This window comes from Hemitrygon akajei, chromosome 11 (genome assembly GCF_048418815.1).
Source record: "Hemitrygon akajei chromosome 11, sHemAka1.3, whole genome shotgun sequence".
Lineage (NCBI taxonomy): Eukaryota > Metazoa > Chordata > Chondrichthyes > Myliobatiformes > Dasyatidae > Hemitrygon > Hemitrygon akajei.
Genome location: NC_133134.1, coordinates 42,447,682 through 42,471,808, shown reverse-complemented (window position 1 = coordinate 42,471,808; position 24,127 = coordinate 42,447,682). Strand labels below are relative to the sequence as shown.

At 41.1% G+C, this 24,127-nt stretch overlaps 1 protein-coding gene across 1 annotated transcript in view; it reads right to left on the bottom strand.

Annotated features, from left to right (window-relative positions):
• Window positions 1-24,127, bottom strand: part of LOC140736333 (uncharacterized) — a 457,303-nt gene that overhangs the window by 7,379 nt on the left and 425,797 nt on the right. The window contains exons 267-275 of the mRNA XM_073062333.1: window positions 23,777-23,829; window positions 23,524-23,641; window positions 14,197-14,282; window positions 13,278-13,404; window positions 11,206-11,393; window positions 10,645-10,735; window positions 8,967-9,084; window positions 6,060-6,241; window positions 2,745-2,891 (exon numbers count right to left, since the gene is read on the bottom strand). Coding sequence (XP_072918434.1) covers window positions 2,745-2,891; window positions 6,060-6,241; window positions 8,967-9,084; window positions 10,645-10,735; window positions 11,206-11,393; window positions 13,278-13,404; window positions 14,197-14,282; window positions 23,524-23,641; window positions 23,777-23,829 — 1,110 coding nt within the window. The remainder of the gene's footprint in view (window positions 1-2,744; window positions 2,892-6,059; window positions 6,242-8,966; window positions 9,085-10,644; window positions 10,736-11,205; window positions 11,394-13,277; window positions 13,405-14,196; window positions 14,283-23,523; window positions 23,642-23,776; window positions 23,830-24,127) is intronic.

Here is a 24,127-nt window from a genome sequence, read left to right as displayed (position 1 = left end):
TCCTTGAGTATCTTTCAAGAATTGATAGATTCCAGATGACTAGAAAATTGCAAACGTTACTTCGCTATTTAAGAAGGGTGGGAGGCAACAGAAAGGAAACTATAGACCTGTTAGCCTGACAACAGTGGTTGGGAAGTTGTTGGAATCAATTGTTAGGGATGAGATTACGGAGTACCTGGAGGCACATGACAAGATAGGCCAAAGCCAACGTGGTTTCCTGAAAGGAAAATCCTGCCTGACAAACCTACTGCAATTCTTTGAAGAAATTACAAGCAGGGTAGACAAAGGAGATGCAGTAGACGTGGTGTACTTGGATTTTCAGAAGGCTTTTGACAAGTTCCTGCACATGAGGCTGCTTAGCAAGATAAGAGCCCGTGGAATTACAGGGAAGTTACTGGCATGGGTGGAGCATTGGCTGGTCAGCAGAAAACAGAGAGAATCCTATTCAGACTGGCTGCCAGTTACCAGTGGAGTACGGATTTGGACTACGCTATTAATGGATTTGTGGCTAAATTTGCAGATGATACAAAGATAGGTGGAGAAGCAGGTAGTGCTGAGGAAACAGAGAGCCTGCAGAGAGACTTAGATAGTTCAGGGGAATGGGCAAAGAAGTGACAAATGAAATACAATGTTGGAAAGTGTATGGTCATACACTTTTGGTGGAAGAAATAAACAGGCAGACTATTATTTAGATGGGGAGAGAATTCAAAATGCAGAGATGCAAAGGAACTTGGGAGTCCTTGTGCAAGATACCCTAAAAGTTAACCTCCAGGTTGAGTCGGTTGTGAAAAAGGTGAATGCAATGTTGGCATTCAATTCTAGAGGTATAGAATATAAGAGCAGGGATGTGATGTTGAGGCTCTATAAGGCACTCGTGAGACCACATTTGGAGTATTGTGTGCAATTTTGGGGTCTTTATTTTAGAAAGGATATACTGACATTGGACAGGGTTCAGAGAAGATTCACGAGAATGATTCCAGCAATGAAAGGATTACTGTATGAGTAATGTCTGGCAGCTCTTGGGCTGTATTCCCTGGAGTTCAGGAGAATGAGGGGGCGAATCTCATAGAAACATTCCAAATGTTAAAAGGACTGAACAGATTAGATATGGCAAAGTTATTTCCCATGGTAGGAGATTCTAGGACAAGAGGGCATGACTTCAGGATTGAAGGATGTCTTTTTAGAACTGAGATGCTGAGAATGTACTTTAGTCAGAGTGTGGTAAATCTGTGGAATTTGTTGCCACGAGTGGCTGTAGAGGCCAAATCATTGGGTGTAGAAGGCAGAGATAGATAGGTTCTTGATTAGCCAGGGCATCAAAGGGTATGGGGAGAAGGCAGAGGAGTGGGGATAACTGGAAGTAGTGGATCAGCCCATGATTGAATGGTGGAGCAGACTTGACTGGCCGAATGGCCTACTTCTGCTCTTATCTTATGGTCTTATGAGTTGTTCTGCTTGGCACACTGTGGAATGGATGTGATTGCTCTGAAAAAGATTCAGAGGAGCTTAACCAGGATGTTGCATAGGTTACAAGGAAAAACTGGATAGGCTAGATTTAATTTCCTTCAGAGAAGAAGAAATGGCCTGCAGAAGGTATATAAAATTAAGAGGGAAATAGATAGGGCAGATAGTAAAAATCTTTTTCTCATGGTGTTTAAGACAAAAAAGCACAGGTTTAAGGTGAAGGGTAGAAAATCCAAGGACCACCAGAAGATTTTTTTTTTCTCCAGACAGAAGATGGTTGGAGTCAAGAATGCATTATCTGGAAAGGTGATGGAGGCAGATACTATCATGACATTTAAGTATCTGGACAGATATTTGAGTTGCCAAAAAATGAAAGACTATGCACCTAATGCAGGTAAATGAGATTAGTGTAGACAGATATAATGTGCAACATGGTCACAGTGGGCCTTAGGGCCTGTTCCCATTGGCAATTTTGAGCTGTATTTTTGCAACCATTGAGAATTAAGTTGAGAGCACCAAACCTAATTCTACAGAGAAATCTTACAGCTTGGATTTGATTTAAAACAAGATTTCAGTGATTTTTAGAGGTCGAAATTAGTCCTTGGTTGTACAAGTTCAATGTATTACATAGTCGTGTATAAACATTGTACTCTTCTGAAAAATGCTGCAATTGAAGTAACCCTGGCTGAATTTCGAAATGGAGTCACCACATTAATGTTCCTAAGCAGCTTTTTTTCCCACTCTTTCAAAGCTCTATTCTCCCCAAAGTATTAATATCTAAAAGTTATCTTGGAAATACTAATAGTCTCCGATTCATCAGCAAACTATGAGATTTTTGAATTTTTACAAGGGATTCTATAGAAACTAATAATAGATTTATTTTTAATTCCCAAGTCTGCTAAATGTTGAAGGAGCTGCTAAAAGAAATTTCAGTCTCTTGCTAGCCCAATTAGTTATATTCTCTATTCTTCTGATCATTCTATAATTCAGTGTAATACACATTTAGCTTCTATTACTTGTGCCAAATCTATAGAAAACTTTGTGCACTGTAATCCACTGGCTTCTTGGGTAGTAAATTTTGGAAGTGGGATACAAGGAAGAGCTACAATATCATCTTGCTCAATCAAACTTGGACAAATTTCTACCCCAAAGTATCCAAAACCAAACTATAAAAAGTCCAGGTGAGATTATGTGGGTTTCATTGCAATTGCTTTGAACTAAGACAATTACTCAATATATATATATATATAATATACAAGTTTCTACAAGTGCTACAGTACCACGTCATCACTCTGGCTGTTTGGCAGTGCAGCTGAAAGGGTCTCTGGTTCGGTTACATTCCAAATGTTAACATCAGTAGCGGTGTACACTGAAGTAATATATCCCAGTAATTGAATCTTGTCTTCTGGAATTCCACTTGGATAAATCTATTTAAGAAAGATGTAAAATATGGATGAGTCATTATACATGCTTTAGGGATTCAAATTTTTAATTTTTTCTAATAGGCAATACGAAGGATAATTGGAGCTTGGAAAGAAAAACAAAACAATTACTTTCCGCTTGCTATTTAAACAATGTTCTGTCTTTCACAAAGATCCTCTAGCAAATTGTACCGTCATACTAGGCTGCCCAAGAAAAGCAAATAAATGGGTCACCCTCTAACTCTCAAGAGAGGGATATAGAACATAAAACATAGAATAGTACAGCACATTACAGGCCCTTCGGACCACAATGTTGTGCCGACCCTCAAACCCTGCCTCCCATATAACCCCCCCACCTTAAGTTCCTCCATATACCTGTCTAGTAGTCTCTTAAACTTCACTAGTGTATCTGCCTCCATCACTGACTCAGGCAGTGCATTCCACGCACCAACCACTCTCTGAATGAAAAACCTTCCTCTAATATCACCCTTGATCTTCCCTCCCCTTACCTTAAAGCCATGTCCTCTTGTACTGAGCAGTGGTGCCCTGGGGAAGAGGCGCTGGCTGTCCACTCTGTCTATTCCTCTTAATATCTTGTACACCTCTATCATGTCTCCTCTCATCCTCCTTCTCTCCAAAGAGTAAAGCCCTAGCTCCCTTAATCTCTGATCATAATCCATGCTCTCTAAACCAGGCAGCATCCTGGTAAATCTCCGGGTTGAGTGAGAAAGTTATTCTGTCCTACAGCTGCTGCGGAGATATTGTCTGTGGGAACTCTAAATGCTGAAAGTACATTTTTTGTTGCTAGTTGTAACAGGATGAAGAATATTATCTTCAATTCTCCCACCTTTCATGAAGCTAATGTATTAGAATATTGGGAAAGGAGCATCGGAGACTGCTGATACTGTGTTAGCACCAACGATCAGGCCCTAGTATTTAGAATGGAGTTTTGTGCTTGGCAGCTCTAGTGTTACCACCCATGGTTGTATTGGAGACAATTTTGGTTGTTTTCCACTGACTAGAAAATGCTATCAAATAGGCTGAGCTTCATCCAGTCAACTATAGACTAACACAAACAAATGAAGTCATTTTCTAACATATACACTCCATTCTTCTATAAAAGAATATTTGGAACAAGAACAATTTCTCAGACCAGATCTTTTTATGTCTAGACACAGAGCACCTGATGCAATGTCAAGCCTTTAGCTTTGTGCTCTATGTTAGCAGGGGGGTAGGATGGGGTTGGGGTTTGTATTTCTACATAATGGTCTGTATAGCTGATGCACCATCAATAACTCACGCTGAGACTTAGGAAGCGAGATATCGGCTTTTATTGACTGGAAGAATAAACAACACTACATCCTGGGGAAAATGAGGGAGAGCAGCAGCCCACAGTCGCCTTTATACAGGGGTCTGTGGGAGGAGCCACAGGAGCAGTCAGCAGGGTCTGTGGGAGGAGCCACAGGAGCAGTTAGACAGGTATATCTAGTTCACCACAATAGCAATTTTTCCATAAAATAAAGCCATGTTGTTTGCACATGGGTCAAGAAATCCAAACTGAGGAAAAATATATATTTATCTATCTACTTTTTTTCCCATAAACTTTGTATCTCAGATTGGTGGTTTGTGAATTCTCTAAGGGCAAACTTCCATTAACCAAAAGGCCAAAATGTCAGTATCACCTGCACTTTAGTCTGTCTCTAAATGCAAAAGCTATGTTTGCTAGAACTCTGAAATAAATGAAACGATGGACTGCTCAGCTAATCAGGAAGCACGTGGAGTGAAAGACAGTGCAATTGTTTCAATTCCAATGAAAGGTCAATAAAAATTATTTCTAGCGTCTTGTTTTATCTCTATTAATTTTTTTTAGTATTTACTTCTTATTTCTATTTGTGGTTATTTGTCTAGGCTGCCATTCTTGGTCAAAGTGCTATTAAAATGAACTGTTTTCAATGGAATACAGATGTATTCCATTATAGAATTCAAGTACTTATAAATGATTATTTCTTGTCCCTCTTCTGATATGAATTTTAGTAGAAAAGCTTGATAGAGGGACCTTTGTAATCTGTATTTGCTTCTGGATACTCTGAAACAACTTCTGAAGCATCCACCCTCCATTCTGCCTTTAGTCCATTTGCTTTGCATCACAGCTGTTACGTTTAGTTTATTAAAAAGTAGTTGGCTTGCAGGAAAAACATCTACCCTTTGGCAATTCTTAATCCATCCTATGTAGCCTAGCCCAAGAGAAGTCACTGGTTTAATCACCAAAACCCAACCACAGAAGAGGCTGTACAGATTTAAAAGGTGCCAGACAGCAGGTCAACGACAACCGGCTGCCTCAAAGACTGAGTAGCAATCAGATGACCTGATGATTTGAAATTATCAGCACATGTTTAAAATGTTGCCATTGTGGATTGGTAGTCCCATCTGGATAAAGCTGGAAGTTCAGATCAATCACAAAGTTGTAGCAGATGACTCCTTGAGCTGTGCTAATTAGAAGTGCTGCTAGACTCTAAAATGCTGAAAGCAGCCCAGTACTTTGAGTGTGCTTGTGAATTGGTAAAATTCCATTTGTTATTCCAGTTAATATTGAAATCTAAAAACTTGGCAATCTTTTTATTTACCTCCAATAAATGTTACAAGAGCAAGGGCAATTAAAATTTAAATTACAAGACTGAACGTCTTATCTAACTAAATTCTAGCAGTAAGCAAAGACAGGATTAAAACAAATCAGCCCTTTTCAAAAGGAATGATGGAAAGGCTCAAGTGAGCTAAATAGACCTACCACTGTTACTCTGGTCTTATCCATACAACTACCAGCCTGTCTCCCTCGATATATCACTTTCTCTGTTGTGCAATTACTGCCCAAATTGTTTCTCCAAAAAATAACTACTTTACTATTTGAATTATGTTGTTGAAGCTATTTCTTGAAATGGTGGCCATGAAGGAAGGAATTTTATGGTGCATAGTAAAATTAGCAAACATAAGGATAAAACTTCTCAGTGTAATTATTATAAAAATGTGAAACTTATGATTGGCATGGAATTCCCTTCAATGTAATTTCTCCCTCAGTCACGGGAAAATTATATTCAGATTGTACATCTAACAGAGGCCGTTAAATGCTAGCTAGTTTTCTTTCAAACCTGCACTTTACTTTTAAACCATCCATTTTACCTGATTTAATTTTTCCTTTAAAACTCCAAGTTGTGCTTCAGAGAAAGCAAGACTTCCAAGCTGGAACAGGTAATCCTTTAGTACAGTGTTATTCAGACATTCATTTAAATCTGCTGCTCCGTATTGTGCAGGTAGCGTGCCGTCAAATGTCATAGATCCTGTTATTTCACCAATTGTACACCCTATAAATACAATCATATGATTCATTTTGAGGAACGCATTTCATTCTCTCATTTCTCTCCTGTTTCTGTATTTAATATTTCAGTGATAGTTGATTAATATTGTAAATACATTGTTTAAACGTTCTTTGTTTAAATAATTCATTATGTGTTATATATAAAAGTACGTGAATGGCATACGTCATTACGCCACCATATCGTATGTATGCCTCAAAAACAATGCAAAACAAAACTCCTGGCTCTGCATTTTTCATTCAGTTAGTTTTATGTTTTGGAGTTACAAAACATAACATCTTCCATTTCCCTTCATCCCCTCTGAAATTTTATCCATGAGACTTGCCTTCTGCTCCCTCTGTTGCTGGCCATTCAAATTCCCTCATGTTACTTGCATTAGTTTTCTTTTAAACAGTTCTTTCCCATAGGTATTGTCCTATTCTTCACAAAAACCTTTTCTTTCCTTTATCTTCTATCTGCAACTATTTGCTAAAATTCTCATATGTTGTAGCCTTTGAAGTTTTTATCAAAACTTTATTGAGCTTTAATCAAATTTCCATTCCTGTCACTGTAATCAAAATGGCTCGTAAAATCATTGGTATGTCCCAACGTGAATTTCCCTCCATTTTCTTTCGTGACCTGTATGTAGTCTTGGCTGTATTTGACAAACTGTGCTCCTCAAATGCTTTTGCTTGATGCTTAGCTAGCTGATTTTACACTTGACTGGTTCCACTCTTATGTGGTTAAGGCCAGGCAATCATTTGTAAAAGGTTTTGTTCTCTGTGTCTACACCTTAATACTGTGCTTCCCAAGTACTTCTGCTTATTCTCCTCCTATTTCTGCTTTCCATGCTGCCTTTTAGAAACATCTGCAAACTAAGCGTAAATTTTCAGAACAAGCAGCTCCGTCATCATTACTCTCACTGCTTAATCAACATCCAGGAAAGTAGAAACTTCAACTAAATATTGCCTTAAACTCCATTCAAGGCTACTGCTTTCATCTCCTCTTGGGTAAATATCTGTAACTGAATGAGAATATCTACAACATCGGTACCTTAATTGCTCCTGCGAGGAACTTTGGATCACATATCTGAATAATCTCCAAGACTACTCATTTTCATTTCCGTAACATTGTTATACACCAACTCTATTTCAGCTCACTTGTTGTGAAATCCTTCATCTAAAACCAGCAGACTCCTGGTTGGCTTCCCTTTGTTATTCTCACAGTTAAATTCAAAGTTTGATGGTTTAAATTAACTGTAAACCAACGTGCATTTTTGAAATCCTCATATTCATTTTCAATTCCAGTAATGGTCCCACCTTCCTTCTCCAGGAGTATAATAGCTGTTCAGTTCTAATACTGGACACTAACTATCCCTGAATTTAATCACTCTACCATTAGTTGCCATGCTTTTGGCTGTCAGGACCTCAAATTCTAAAATTTCTTCCATAAACCTCTCTACTTTTATTCCCCATTCTAAAAGACACCCCTTAAAATCTCCTTTGTGATCAAACTTTTGCACCTTTAGCTTAATATCTCCATTTGGGACCTTCAGTTTTTGGGAGATGTTATACATTGCGGAATTTATTGTTGGCATTGTGAAACCATTACATATTGGAGCATAATTAGGCCATTTGGCCCATCAAGTCTGCTCTGCTATACCATCACGGCTGTTTTATTACCCCCTCTACCCCATTCTTCTGACTTCTCCCCATAACCTTTGACAGCCTTATGAATCAAGAACCTATCAACCTCTGCTTTAAATATACCCAATGGCTTGGCCTCCACAGCTGTCTGTGCAATGAATTCCACAGATTCACCACCATCTGGCAAAAGAAATTCCACCTCATCTCCGTTCTACAAGGACGCCCATTTATCTTGAGGATGTGGCTCCTGGTCCAAAACTCCCCACTACAGGAAACATCTTCTCCACATCAACTAGGCCTTTCAATATTCTATAGACTTGAATGAGATCCTTACCCCCCACCCCATTCTCTTAACCTTCAGCAAGTACAGGCCCAAAGCCACCAAACTCTCCTGATACAGTAACACTTTAATTCCCAGGATCATTCTCATGAACCTCCTCTACACCCTCTCCAAAGCCTGATCAAAAGTGTTCATAATACTCCAACTGCAACCTGACCAATGCCTTATAATGCCCCAGTACTGCATCCTTGCTTTTATATTCTAGTCCTCCTGAAATAAAGGTTAATGTTTCATTTGCCTTCTTTTCAACCTGTAGGTTAACTTTTAAGAATCCTCAGTGAGGACTCCCAATTTGCAGAAAAGCAATTCTGTAAAAGCATTCCCTTTGGGTCAAGTTTTCTCTTTTAAATTGGAGTCATGTAGCAATACAGTTTTTCAATATTAATCTCAAGTACTGCTCTGTCACGTGTGATATGAGAATTGTCAACATCAGAAGACAAACTTATCGACAGAGAGCATCTGGCTCAGTTAAAGTGATCTATTAAGGAACACTGTTATTGGAGACAACACAACTTTCCTCCTGGAATGTTGCAATTTACATAATTCATTTAATTTGCTTTTCATTGTCTAAGTTGAGGGAATACTTTAGAAATGTTAGCACCGAGACAAATTTAAAAATACCTCATTTTGAATAACACGTGCAAATTTTACTTGAACGAGGTGTTCCATGACTAAATCTCCTGGATTTGCTCCAACCTCCTGGGAACCCTCCAGCTAAATTTGAAACATGTAGAAAGAAACCATGTACCTGTTGCACGTTTTGATATTGTTTGCAAGGTCAGCCTTTGGAGCAAGTCTCGCTGTCTTTGAATTTTGAAATTGGATCGTCTCCCCACGTACCTTTTCAAGCCACCTAAGATAACAGACTGTAGACAGAAAATTACCATTTAAGAATCATCATATTTCTTCCACTGGAAAAACGAATTGAAAAATGAGCTAAAATTCATGTTAAAAAACTTATGCTTGTCAGAACTCAAGGCACACCATAATCTCCTTTATATCTGTAAGCATGAAAACAAATAGTTTTAACAATAATTTTCTGAATGAAATATGAAGGACAATTTCACCTTGGGCCATGGAGTACTTCAGATTTTCTTGCTTTTGAAGTGCAATTCATTTTGAGTGCAGTGGAAAGCTTGCTCAGGGGTGGAAATGGGGTCTATTATGCATCTTTGGTAAAGTTAAGGTAGGAGCGGCTTCAAGCCAATATGCACAATTCTGGAGATGCCCTGTGTATTACAGGAACAACAAATACCGACTGTTGCTATTCGACATTGTGTTTTCTTAGTTTGTGCTTAGAGAACTACAATAGTTATTTGCACTGCCTGCAGAAAAACTGAAGACATTGAAGATAGAAGAGGCTGAAAAAATTGAAGAGGAGAATTCTTGTAAATGGTTATTGGTTAGCCTTCATGAACATAATTAAAGTGTAATATCAGGGAGGTCGGGGAAAAATTACCATCTCATTTTATGTAATTATGGAGGTTTTATGATAAGGTAATACAAGAATATGGCTATCAAATTAGGAAGACACTTCCTTCAGTGGCTAGCAGTGAAGAGATGTTCAGAGTCATAATAACATAAGAAATAGGAGCAGGAGTAGGCCACCAGGGCCATCGAGCCTACTCCGCCATTCAATAAGTTAATGACTGATCTGGCCATGGACTCACCTCCACCTATCTGCTTTTCCTCCCATAACCCTTAATTCCCCTACTATGCAAAAATATATCCAACCTTGTCTTAAATATATTTACTGAGGTTGCCTCCACAACTTTTTTTGGGCAGAGAATTCCACAGATTCACCAGTCTCTGGGAAAAGCAATTCCTCCTCATCTCTGTCCTAAATCTACTCACCTGAATCTTGAGGCTATGTCCCATAGTTCTAGTCTCAACTACCAGTGGAAACAACTTTCCTGCCTCTATCTTATCTATCTCTTTCATAATTTTATGTTTCTATAAGATTTCTTTTCATTCTTCTGAATTCCATCCAGTACAGTCCCAGGTGACTCAATCTCGCCTCATAGTCTAGTCCTCTAATCCCTGGAATCAGCCTGGTGATCCTCCTCTGTATTGCCTCCAAGGCCAGTTTATCCTTCCTCAAGTAAGGAGATCAGAACTGCACGCAGTAGTCCAGGTGCAGCCTCACCAGTACCCTGTACAGTTGCAGCATAACCATCCTGCTCTTAAAATAGTTTGATTATTCAGGATCTTAGTTTGCCCAGTAATATCGTTTAACCCATATTATTTCCCCAGTTACAACTATTAGACTTGTAGATAAAGGTAGACTTAGGAGGAAATTATATAAATTTTCCCCATTACAAATCCACTAATTATAAAACCAGAAGCCAGATGTCATGATGTAAGGTCTAGCATATTTATCACATATTTTAATATAATACAGGTTCAAGGCTTTGTTAATTTTATACCTTCTTCACTTTCTTCCACGTATTTCCATTCAGAGCAAACACAAGTGGTCCCAAACTTTCTAGTGTGGAAGTATTCCACGTGGAGATATCACTGAAGAGAAATTGAGAAGTATACAATTATAATGCAGTATTTAAAATTAATTCTACCATGCAAGTAGTTTATTTAGATAAATTTACTTTTAAAATATTTCATAGCAATAGGAATTCAAAAACTTTTTGTGTTTAAAGCTATATAGCTGAGTTGTATGAAATGTATATATGGTAGATGTTCCATTTACTACATATTATAAAAAGTCTCAAAACAAAAATCAGTCTTCAAATTGGTCCTATAATACCTACAGCTTTTCAATCATGTATTCTCTGTTACTTAATAAAAAAGGATAACACTAAATTCTCACTTCATAGTGTTAGCATCATTCTATCAGATGATTCATGTTTGACACAAGAAACTTTGAAACATCAGATTTTAGTAGAACTTAAAATACAAGGCTGAAAGAGTATTAGTTAATAGACAACCTTTAATAACATTCCATGTGAAAAAATGATAATTTTGCAACTCACCCATATATGTGTGTTCTATTATTAAGCAAGATATTAATTGCATTCTGTTGATCAGATGTATATTCATTGCAATTTTTCAAAGCCTCTAATACAGAAATATCCGCTTTGGTAATGTCTCCATCATAGTCACAGACTAAATTATTTAGTATCATCACATTATCTCTTGACAAGCCTTCACCTGAAATATTCTGTAAGAAAGCAAGTGAGAAAAATATTATGTTAAACTCCATTGTACTTAATGCTTTATGGGTATACAAAATTCCATAGCCCAGGGAATGTGCACTATGGTAGGGACAACCTTGTGGGCCAAAGGGCCCGTATTGTGCTGTATGTTTCTATGTACAGAAAGGAAATGGGTCATTGGCTTGAACCTGCCACATTGGGTCTATGCTGCTTGCAAATCTCTCCCCACTTCTCTTTATCTAGCCCCATCAGCTTACCCTTTCTTTGACAAGTTGCTTATTTAACTTCTCTTTAGAACCACCTATGCTATTCACCTTGTGTATTCCATGCCCTAATAAATTTACTTGGATAAACTGGCTTCATCTGAATTCCTCATTACAGATACGTTTATGTTGTAAACCTGCATTTAGGTTCCATGCTTCTGGAAACCTGCAGTTACTGTTTTGCCAGTGGTGATCCCAAACATGTAACAATATGGTGAATTCGACGCATCTCCACGGTTCTGCAGCTAAAATGTTCATTGGTTTTTCACAACCATAGACACAGCTGAGTACTACGGATAGTTTGCAAGAAAAGACAATTCATAATCTTTTTGGAGATGAAGAATGCAAAACTGTGAGGCATTTTTATCACCTTGATGCAAGCCAGTTACCGAGTTTCTATAAACAGAAATATTTCGTGGATAGCGTGCTTTCATGAATAAATAACCAAGGAAAATAATATTCAAATTTCAATGTGCATAAGATAATTGCTTTTGGAAAAAATATGTGCAGGTCATTGTCAATTCCTGTAACATTATTATTTTGCTTTATATTTTTGAATATTTCGATGTTTACCTGATTATAAGCATCACTTTAATGCGGGATACTTAATTATTTAAATAGGTCGATTTTTAGAGGAATGCAGTAGATTTGCATTCAAATGAGAAAATCTGCAGATGCTGGAAATCCAAGCAACACATACAAGATGCTGGAGGAACTCAGCAGGCCAGCCTGCGTCTATAGAAGAGTACAGTGGATGTCTCGGACTGAAGAGTTGACTCTTTTCCATAGATGCTGCCTGGCCTGCTGAGTTCCTCCAGCAGTTTGTGTGAGATTTGCCCTCAAACACTCTTACAGGCAGAGAAGCAATAGATATCCTCTTGGGAGTGTGGGGGTGGGGGGTGGGGGAAACAGCAGAAGTGAGTGCAGTTGTTTTCACTAAGAAGATTCTTGGGAAGCTGAAAGGTCTGAAGGTACCCAAGTCACTTGGACCAGATGGACTACATCCCAGGGTTCTGAAGGAGGCAGCTGAAGAGATTGTGGAGGCATTAGTAATGATCCTTCAAGAATCACTAGATTGTGGAATGGTCTCGGAGAACTAGAAAATTACAAATTACACTGCACTCTTTAAGAAGGGAGGGAGTGAGAAATTATGGGCCAGTAAGCCTTTCTTTAGTGCTCGGCAAGATGTTACAGTCCATTATTAAGGATGAAGTTTCATGGCACTTAGAGGTACACAATAAAACAGGAAAATGTCTTTAAGGGGAAATCTTGTATGACAAATCAATTGGAATTATTTAAGTAACAGGTAGGATTCAAAAGATGTTTATTTGGATTTTCAGAAGGCCTTTGACAAGGTGCCACACGAGTCTTACAGGAAAGATACTAGTATGGACAGAAGACTGGCTGGCTTTGAAGGCAAAGAGTGGGAATAAAGGGGGCCTTTTCTGGCTGGCTGCTGTTGACAAGTGTGTTCCACAGGGGTTAATATTGGATCTCTAGCCTTGCATTTATGAAACAGTGAAGTATTGGTTTGCCACTTGGTGTCAACATGGTCAGAAAATTAGTTCTGTTCTCAGCATTTATTTCATTAAATTCAAAACTTATTAAAGAATAATATGCACTCACCAAGCAGCTATTAGCTTCTTTTAACAGATTCTTCCGTTCTTGAGATTCTCTTGACAGAACATTAAGGTTGGCATGCCCAACAGCACGGAAGAAGCTTGTACAGTTTTCAGGCTGGAATGCTTCAGGGCTAAAATGATAAATGTCACAGACTGAATCCCATTAGTTAACTGATAATATACTTATATTTGACCGTTTTAAGAAAGAAATGACTACATTTTAAGTGTTGGCTTCAACACAAGAGATTCTGTAGATGCTGGAAATGCAGAGCAACACCCACAAAATGCAGGAGAAATTCAGCAGATTGTAGGGTCTCGGCCCAAAACATTGACCATTTCGTCCTCACCGTAGATGCTGTCTGACCTGTTGAGTTCCTCCAGCATTTTGTGTGTGTTGCTTTGGCTTCAACAGTTTAAACATTAAACAATTACTAAAGTGATGATATTCACCTGATTCTATCCTCATTTTCTGGTTTGAAGCATTGTGATTTTCGTACATTTGATAAGATTTGCCCATTCCACTTTTAATGAGTGTGATTGGATGACTAGAACTAACAGAGGTTAAAGGGAGACAGGGTGGGGATACAGAGCAATTTGAACAGGAGACTGAGAATTTTATAAAGGATGTATTTAGATGCTAAGAGCAGTGCAGGTATGTGACCACAGGGGTTATCGATAATTGAAGTGTTATTGGACTAATAGCGTATTTTAGGAATGAACTGCACTTTGTGAACTGGGTTGCTGGCCAGGAGAAATGTCACATGGCCACATCTAGAGATAACAAAAGCATGGAGTGATTTAAGTCAATAAATACAAACTCTTTTAAAGAACAATATGTGGAATAGATACATTTTTATTAGAAAGAGCCGTTTAAATACTTATTTTACTAAAATAAACAGATATAAAATTACTGGAATTCTTACGTGTAGAATATCAGGACATCTGCTGGTAGTTTAGAAGTGGTTTGTGGTGTTCCAATGGCATCCAATCTTCTAAACATGCATATCAGCTGGGGAAACAGGTTGATCAGAAATTACTTAAATAGTTTTCTAACTATAGTATATAATTATCAATAACTTTAGTTAATTACCGGTTATATGTAGTTGAGTTTTATCTTGAGATCTTAAATATTTTCTTTACAGTAAACACAATTAAAGCTTAATTTACAACCGATAGTTATTAATTTAAAAAAAAATTATTTAGTTTTGCATGGGTGTGAGAAACAAATACTCTTTGCTTAATTTGTTCATGAAACTAGAAGTGTCGACAAACCTTTGTTCTTTAAATTTCATACAAATTGACGCTAAGTATTGTTGGTTATTGTCAGAACACAACTTTATTACAGTCACAGTCCTTTTCATTGGTCAGCTTATTTCCCTCATTTTGAAGGACCTTGTATATGTACAATTAATCAATTCAAATATCTTAAATTTGTATGATCTCTATTAATAGGTACAGATTGCCAACAAAACACCAGTAATTGTTAAACATCTGTGTTAACTACCTGAGAATTAAACTGTGATTTTCAATTATTGCATTTAAACAAACTAGTAATTGAAGAAAATTCATTATTTTTAAATATAGCCAACAAAAATTGGAACTGATATTATTTAAACTCAAATGAACAAGCGCATGGTCATCATTTTGAAAAATTCAATTGATTCCAGAATCTTTATCACAGATTGGAAGGTAGCAAATATAATCATAATCTTCAAGAAGGGGGGTTGGAAGGGACAGAAAACATTGTTGATAAAATGTTATTACAGAAGGATTAACAGTGAACTTTGAAAATAAAGATAGGACTGAGGAGCTGTTGTACTTTAATGAAAGGGGACCATTGGCTAAGGCTATAATCAGCAGATTGCATTAGGGAAAACCAGTTGATATGGAGCTTTTGAATCTTCTGAAGGCCTTTTAGAAGGTCCGTTTAAGAGATTTATAACAACTGAGGGTGCACAATATTGGGGTAATATGCTTCGTGTGGATTGAGGATTGGGTAATGGACAGAAAACAGAATATAGCAATAAATGGTCGAAGGGATCTCAGGTGTAGTCTTTTCACAATCCATGCCAGTGATCTGGATGAGGGAATCTGGCAGAATCTATCCAAGCTTGCTGCTGATATAACATGTCCTCTGAGAAGGGAAGGAGGGGATGATATACCAATTATTTGAACAGGTGAGGATATGGCAGATAGATCGTAATATGGAAAACGTGAAAGCAGACATTTTTGTAGAAAAAGGAAAAGTTTTTTTTAATGATTGAAAGGTGCTTTTAATGATTCAGAAGGGCCTTCATGACCGGCTGAGAATTAACATAGAAGCGCTGAGCCAGATTAAAAATTTAAGATGTTGCGGCCGAGGGCGAAGGAAAAACTGGCGTTCAGCTCATTACTCCATGAGGCTTTACTCAGCGCTGAACTGACTGCAGCTATGGCCTGCAACCATTGGCACTCACCTCAGCACTGAACCTAACCCCATAGCTGTGGTCTGCAGCCATCAAGCTCCTGGATAGACTGCACCACTGAACTGGCTCTGTGACTGTGCACTTACTCCTGGGGACCCTGTGCTTCATGTTCTGAGGACTTTTTAAATTGTTTGCACAATTTATTCTTTCTTTTTCACACATTGAATGTTTGACTGTGTTTGTGGTGTGGGGATTTTAGTGAATTCTACTGTTTCTCTTGGTTTTTTGAGGCTGCCTGCACAAAGATGAATCTCAAGGTTGTAAATGGCATACATACGTTGATAAGATTTAAGATTTAAGTACATTTATTATCAAAGAATGTATAAATTACACAAACTTGAGGGTTTGCATGCTCATAGTTAGCCACAAAGCAAAAAACCAGAACAAAACAATTAAAGAAAGAAATAAAAGACCAATACTCGATATGCAAATGAACAAAAAATACCAAATCATGCAGACAATTAAAGTGAACAACATGTCACCAAGTTTGGATATGGCCCAAGTGTGGAGTGAGAGACACTGAAGCGGGCCGATTGTTCACAAAACTTTAATGCGAACAGTGTTAAAGGGAAAATAAAACAATAAACGCTAGGTCAAATAGGGCCGTTAACGAAAACTCTCAAATTGGAAACGAAGCCTACACTGCGGCTGAAAAGAACATCTAAATATTAAACGAATACCGCTAGTCTTCAGAGTCAGTTGACTTGACAGTCCAATTTCTCAGGCAAGACTGATGCAAACAGGCAGCAAAGCTTTGCTGTGCTCTGTCCAAGTCTCGACAAGCACTACGACGACAAGTATGGAGTTAAATACTATCACAATGAAATAATAATTAGCTGACACATGCATATTCACAAGCACAATTGCCGTATCTACTGCACTGCCGAATCCGTGGTGCGACAGGGCCACCCTCTCTAGGTGTAGCCCCTGAGGCACCACAGACCTATGTCTGCTGGAAGTCCCAGATCAATGACTTGTCCAGGATGTCCTTCCCCAGGATCCAAGTGCATTCTTCTGGGCCATACCCTTCCCAGGCCACAAGGTACTAGACCTTACCACGTACCCGGCAAGATGCCAGGAGGCGTTGCACAGTATAGCCATGGGAACCATTTACCAGGCGGGGAGGAGGGGGCCGTGGGGTGACTGGGGCCAGGGGAGAGGTAGTAACTGGCTTGAGTTGGGAAACATGGAATACTGGGTGGATCTTCAGTGATGTGTGTGTGTGTGTGTGTGTGTGTGTGTGTGTGTGTGTGTGTGTGTGTGTGTGTGTGTGTGTGTGTGTGTGTGTGTGTGTGTGTGTGTGTGTGTGTGTGTGTGTGTGTGTGTGTGTGTGTGTGTGTGTGTGCCCGCCCGACATGGGTACTGAGTCTCTGGTGGTCACTGGTTTGTCGAGCAGCGTTGACTGTGGCTAATGAGGCCAATCCTGGAACGGCAGGCTCTGCCACAGTTGCTGCATGTGTAGGGCGTCGTGGAATTGTTGTCTGCTGTGCTCTCCGTTGAGCTCTCCGCTCCTCAAACTGACTCAGGATCACTCTTTCGCCTTGCTCGAGGTGCTGCTGAAGAGTACCTCGCCATTTGTTCTGGTCATCTGCTGTATCCTCCCAGCACTCTGTGTTGATTTTTAAGGCTTTCATGTCGCACTTACAGAGGTCCTTGAAGCAAAGCTGGGGTCTACCAATGTTCCTCTTGCCTGTTGCTAGTTCTCCATAGAGGATGTCCTTTGGCAGTCTACCATTCTTCATACGACAGATGTGGCCCAGACAGCGCAGTCTGCATTGACTTGAAAGTGTGAACGTTGTGGGAAGTCCAGCGCAGGAGAGGAGCCCAGAGTTTGGGATTTTGTCTTGTTACGAATGTGCCACAACTCTGAGGGGCCGAAGGGTACAAAGTAGCCCCCTCCTTTTCGAGAATCGCAAGATCGCTATTAATTCGGGTCTGGGACCCAGGAAATGAGAGAGAGACGTCCAGAATACATAGGTTTGCAATGTGTGTCCTGGCCCCAGAAAGGCGGAACCAATGGCCATTGTCTCTTGGAGACGGAATTGTGTATTGAGTACTGTACTATTCATTGAAGCCCTCAGGGAATGACCAGAGTGGGCTGGTTGAGGGATTGCATCATCCCAAACTGATTGACATCTGAGACCCCGTGAGTAAGGATAAAAGAGGGTCTGGGGAACAACCCCTTCAGACACACCAGGAGAAATGTATGAGACCGGTGGGGGCTTGTGTGTGTCCATCCTTGCCCAGATGACAAGTCTTCCACGGAACGGCCTCGCTAAAGGACGAATACGGATCAAGATCGGATAAAGGAAAGCTGGCAAGTTTCTAAAAATCTGTCTCTCTCTCCAACCAAAAAGCTGCAGCCTGAATGAACTGAGTGACTTTTATATTTCCATTGGACAATACATTATCCCCTAGACAATGATAGAGCTATTTCTTATTGATTATTATTATACCTGCACTTTTAGATCTAGTATTGATGACGTATAGTATCTGTATGTTTGCATTGATATTATTTTTGTGTATTTTTATCAATAAACACTGTTAAAAATAGTGCCATCAGACTTCAATGGACCTCTCTATCTTTGCTGGTAAGTGACCCAGTTACAGGGTTCGTAACAGTCTCTCGAGGTGATGCTGAGGATACGGTGAAGGCTACGCAGGTGAAAACTATTGAGTTTGCTCTCCTGATTGGAGTAGATGGTCCAAGTCTCGCTACCATACAGGAGGATCCTGATAACGCATGCATTGTACACAGCAGTCTTGGTCTTTGTAGTGAGTGTCAGATTCTCCCAAACCCACGAGGAGAGTCAAGCAAGGATCGACGCTGCTTTGCCGATATGCCTGTTGATTTCAGCATCGAGGGAGAGAGTGTCGCTAATGGTCGACCCCAAGTGTGTGAACTAGTGGACCACTTCTAGATTGTCATTGTCGATGGTATTGACTGGTGTCTCCACTACATTCTGAGCAAGGACATTTGTTTTCTTTAGGCTGATGGTAAGCCTGAAGTCCTTGCATGCCTTAGAGAAGTGGTCCATGAGAGTTTGTAGTTGCTGTTTGGTGTGCGATGTTATAGCAGAGTCATCAGCAAAGAGCATGTAACGAATTAAGATCTTTGATGCTGGTAGATGCAACCTATAGGACACCTTGTTGACAGCCTTTTCCACTACAAACAGTCCCACGTAGCGCGGTGCCAATTTCCGGTTCTCGACTTTCAGGGGAAGATCTCTTGATGCCAACCAGACCTCCTCTCCTGGTTTGAATGGCCTTACCTGTCGATGGAGTCGATCAGCCTGCCGGGAATGTTCTTTCAGGGCGCCCAGCAGAGAAACCCTGGCTCATCTCCAGGTGTGCTTCTAGCACTGGATCAGCTGTTCAGCAGCAGGAACTCCTACGTCGATCTCCTGATCAGGGAAGAGCGGGAGCTGGAATCCCTTCTGACATTCAAAGGGAGACATGCCGGTGGAGGACGACTGGAGGTTATTGTGGGCGATCTCTGCCCAAACCAATTGGGAGCTCCAGGACTTGGGGTTGGAAGAGGCAAGGCAGCGCAGGGTTGTCTCCAACTCCTGGTTCACTCTCTCAGTCTGGCCATTAGAATGGGGGTGGAAGCCAGACGAGAGGCTGGCCGTGGCTCCTAGAAGAGAGCAGAGATCCTTCCAAAAGCGGGAAGTGAACTGTGGTCCAGGATCAGACACTGTCTTGAGGAAAGCCATGGAGCCTGAACACATGTTGAACCATGAGTGTGGCAGTCTCACGAGCCAATGGGAGCTTGGGGAGGGCAATGAAGTGGGCAGCCTTGGAAAATTGATCCACAACGACCAACATGGTGGTGTTTCCATTAGACGGGGGCAGACCATTGCTGAAATCTAATCAGAGGTGGGACCAGGGACAGTGGGGCACAGGCGGTGGACATAACAGACCCGCAGGACGCTGGCGTGATGTCTTGTTCTGAGCGCAGGTGGGACAGGCAAATACAAAGTCGTGGACATCCTGGGACATAGATGGCCACCAAAAATGTCTCTATAAACTCCTGAGTCCGTTGAATTCCCGGATGTCCAGCCAGACGGGAGGAGTGACCCTATTCTAGCACTTTGGAACGCACCACAGCAGGGACAAACAGACGGTTGGGAGGTCCCCCATCCAAGCCTGGATCTGATTGTTGGGCGGCCCTCACCTCTGCCTCTATTCCCCCGATCACCGGAGCAGTGATACATGAGTGAGGGTGAATGGACTCTGGATCGGCATTGTCCTCAGATCCGTTGAACTGCTGGGAGAGTGTCGGTCTTTGTATTCTTGCTGCTGGGACGATAAGTGAGGATGAAATTGAACCGTGTGAAGAAGAGAGCCCACCGGGCTTGCCGAGAGTTGAGTCTCTTAGCATCGTGAATATAGGAGAGGTTCTTGTGATCTGTCCAGACCAAGAATGGATGCTCTGCCCCCTCCAGCCAGTGTCGTCATTCCTCCAGCGCTTCCTTGACAGCCAGAAGCTCCTGGTTCCCAACATCGTAATTCCTCACGGCCGGAGTCAAGCGACGGGAAAGAAAGGCACAAGGGTGCAGCTGGCTATCCGCAGACGAGCACTGAGAGAGGACAGCTCCATGCCTACATCCATGCATCCACCTTGACGATGAATGGCTGAGATGGGTCTGGGTGTTGCAACAGCAGGGCAGTGGTGAAACGGCGCTTCAGCTTGGAAAATGCTTGGTCAGCATCGTCCGCCCAATGGAATCCTGCCGAGGTCTTCATGGTGAGTGCATTAATTGGAGCAGTGAGAGAACTGAAATTCTGGATGAAGCAGCGATAAAAGTTCGCAAACCCCATGAAGTGCCATACCTGTTTGACTGTAGACAGCTTGGGCCATTCTGCAACTGCCTGAACTCTACTAGGGTCCATTTGAACACTGGATGGGGTAAGTATATAGCCCAAAAACGACACCTGGTCTTTGTGGAATTCACACTTTTCAGGCTTGGCGTACAGGTTATTTTCAAGAAGGCGTCTGAGTCCTCTCCGGACATGCTGGCCGTGCTCCTGATGAGAGCAGGAATAGATAAGGATGTTGTCTAAATACACAAACACAAACTGCTTCAACATGTCCCTGAGCACATCGTTAACCGAGGCCTGGACCAAAAGGCATCACCAGGTGTTCATAGTGGCCATTAGAGGTGTTGAAAGCCGATTTCCACTCATCCCCTTCTCTTACGTGAATCAGATTGGAAGCATTGCAGAGATCAATTTTGGAAAATATGGTTGCACCTTGGAGATGTTCGAATGCAGAAGCCAGCAAGGGAAGAGGGTAGCAGTTCTTCACAATAATGTTGTTCAGGGGCCGATAATCGATACAGGGATGGAGCTTCCTATATTTCTTGCTCACAAAAAACAAGCTTGCTCTGCCAGCGAGGTTGACGGATGGAAAAACCCCATACTCAATGCCTCCTTAATGTATTCCTCCATGGCCACCATTTCTGGATGAGAGAGGGAGAAGAGTCGGCCCCGGGGAGGACTAGTGCCAGGTAGCAGGTCTATGGCACAGTCGTATGGCCGGTGGGGGGGGGGGTGGGGGCAGGGTGGTGGCCTTTCTTTCACTGAAAACCGCAAGGAGATCCGCATATTCAGCCGGAATCCCAGACAGGTCCACATCCTCAGCTGACACAGGAGGGGATTCATGGGATGGAGCTTGAGCTGGACCCCGACATGCCGGTCCCCACTCTTGGAGTACCTTCAGAGACCAATCGATCCGTGGGTTATGTCGGTATAACCAGGGGAGACCGAGTACCAGTGGCAGTTCAGGTGAATTAACCAGACAGAAAGATATTTCTTCATGGTGGTTGCCTTCGAGCACCAGTTGGAGGCGTTAGGTGGAAAGGTGGAGCTGGCCGGTTCCCAGAGGTCGACCGTCCAGCTCCTTGATGCTGATCTTTTCTCTCAATTCCTGAGTTGGAACTCCCCATCTTTGAGCAAGAGAGATGTCCATAAGATTCCCAGCTGCACTGGAGTCAATAAACGCCTTGAGTTCATGGGTCTGAGACCTCCACGACAAGGAAGCTGCGAGCATTGCAGAATCAGGGGAAGCTGACTGAAGAGAGAACCGACCCGTCGGGATTCCCCTCCCTGCTGATGGGTATTCTCTTCTACTGGACGCTTGGAACATGCTGCCCGGAAGTGTCCTGGATCACCACAGTAAAGGCAGGAACCTGTTCTCCGTGCCGCTCTTGTTCCTCCTGAGACAGGTGCACGCACCCCACTTGTGCTGCACCACCCCACCTCCGTGTGCTGGGTGGTGAGGGAGGGGGAGAGGGTGAAGAAGGACAGTGATGAGGCAGCGTGTAGGAAGTTTGAAACATTCTTCCCTTGTGCCACTCAGTTACCCGGTCATCAACTCGAATAGCCAGATTAATCAGGTCATCCAGACTATCCTGTTCGTCCCAGATGAGAGATTGATGAGAGATCTCTCATTCCATCCCGTCTCTACTGCAAGGGTACGGAATTTAACTGCATTCGCTCTCATCGTTCCTCTTCCTTGGCGCAGGTCCAAGAGTCAGTGGGCAGCCTCCTGACCCCATACTGGAAGATCAAAAACCCTCCTTAAATTCGCCATAAAATGTCGAAATGACAGGGCTGCGGGGTATCCTTGTTCCCGTAAAGCATTGACCAGTTGTGGCTAGGGATAATACCTGTTCCTTCAAGTGAGACTGGGCTTGTCAGCATGAGATTATCCGCCCCATTGCCTCCGTAAATTCATTGAGAACAGATTCCATTGCTTGTAGCTTTGTCCTAGCTGAACAATGAATTTCATGCCCAAGGTCAGCTGCTCTCTCTCTCTCTGCTGGGTCCATCTTTGTCATTCAAGACTTGCTGTCACCGGGTTCGGATATGGCCCAAGTAAGAGACACTTCACAAAACTTTAATGCGAACAGTGTTAAAGGGAAAATAAAACAATAAACACTAGGCCAAACAGGGTCATTAACTAAAACTCTCAAATGGGAAACGAAGCCTACACTGCAGCTGAAAAGAACATCTAAATATTAAACAAATACCGCTAGTCTTCAGAATCGGTTGACTTGACAGTTCAATTTCTCAAGCAAGGCCGAATGCAAACTGGCAGAAAAGCGTTGCTGTGCTCTGTCCAAGTCTCAACAAGTATGGAGTTAAATACTATCACAATTAAATAATAATTAGCTGACATGTGCATATTCGCAAGCACAATTGCCTTATCTACTGCACTGCCAAATCTGTAGTCATGACACAACAACATCCCCAACCAAAAACTAAGTTCTTAGATCCAAACCCCGGAGCAGCCCAGGTTTATCAGTTCATAATGAATGTACTTGGAACAAGTTGCAAACATGCCTTTTGAAAAGAGATCAGAGTACAAGTGTAGAGATGCATTGCTCCAATTACGTAGGGCCCCAGTGAGACTACATCTAGAATGCTGGGTACGGGCTTGGCTTTACTACCCAAAGAAAGGTATTCTGATGCAGAAAATAAACATGGGTTCTCAAATTGAGCCCTTGAATAAAGATGAGCAAGATTTTAAAAAGGACATTCAGCTGCAAGAGTTAAATTCTTCATTGAATTTATAAATTCAGTAGACAAAATACTTCCATCTCTTTCATTACTCATGTGGGCTAGCACTTTTTCATACTAGAGGTGCAGTTTGGCAGTGTGTTCTCAAAGAGCTCAGAGAAACCTATCAGAAACTTTTACTGATATCCCAACAAATGGTATCGTCCCATGTTATATACCGGTAGGTGAACGTGGAGTTTAACTTCTATATTAGTTTACCTGATCAGTGCTCAGTGAAGCCCCACTTTTTGTGGCTTCAACAAACTTTTGGAATTGTTCATTGGTCAACTTGTTTCCTGCTGCACAGCTGAAACCTTGCAGCACAGAGTATGATGCGCTGTAACACAGATGTAATACAAATGTAAATGATCAAACATTTCAAAGCTTAGCATTTAAAATACCCAAGTAAATTCATAATGTTACTTTCCACGGTAATATTCACGTCAATGCAAAATTTACACATAATACTTACACACTGAAGTTTAGGTTACGATTTTCTGCCAAAGTCCCGAAAAACACAGCAGCCTGAAAAAAAATAAAATAACATCTGCACATTTGTGTTTTCATGAGTTTTAACTCAACAGCAGGTGCTATTCATCTATGGTCAATGGTTCTTGCCTTTTGACTTGCAAATATTGATGTCCATTTAGGGCAAATTAATAGTTTAAGTAAAAAATACTGCCATCTGCATTCCAAACTAAAACTGCTGATTAGCATGCACAATATAATATTAAATACGCATAAATAGAAAAAACTGGGGTTTTTAAAAGTTTTTTTTCAAGTCAGGAGTCATTGTATTCTTTTAGATCGTATTCTAGGTCAC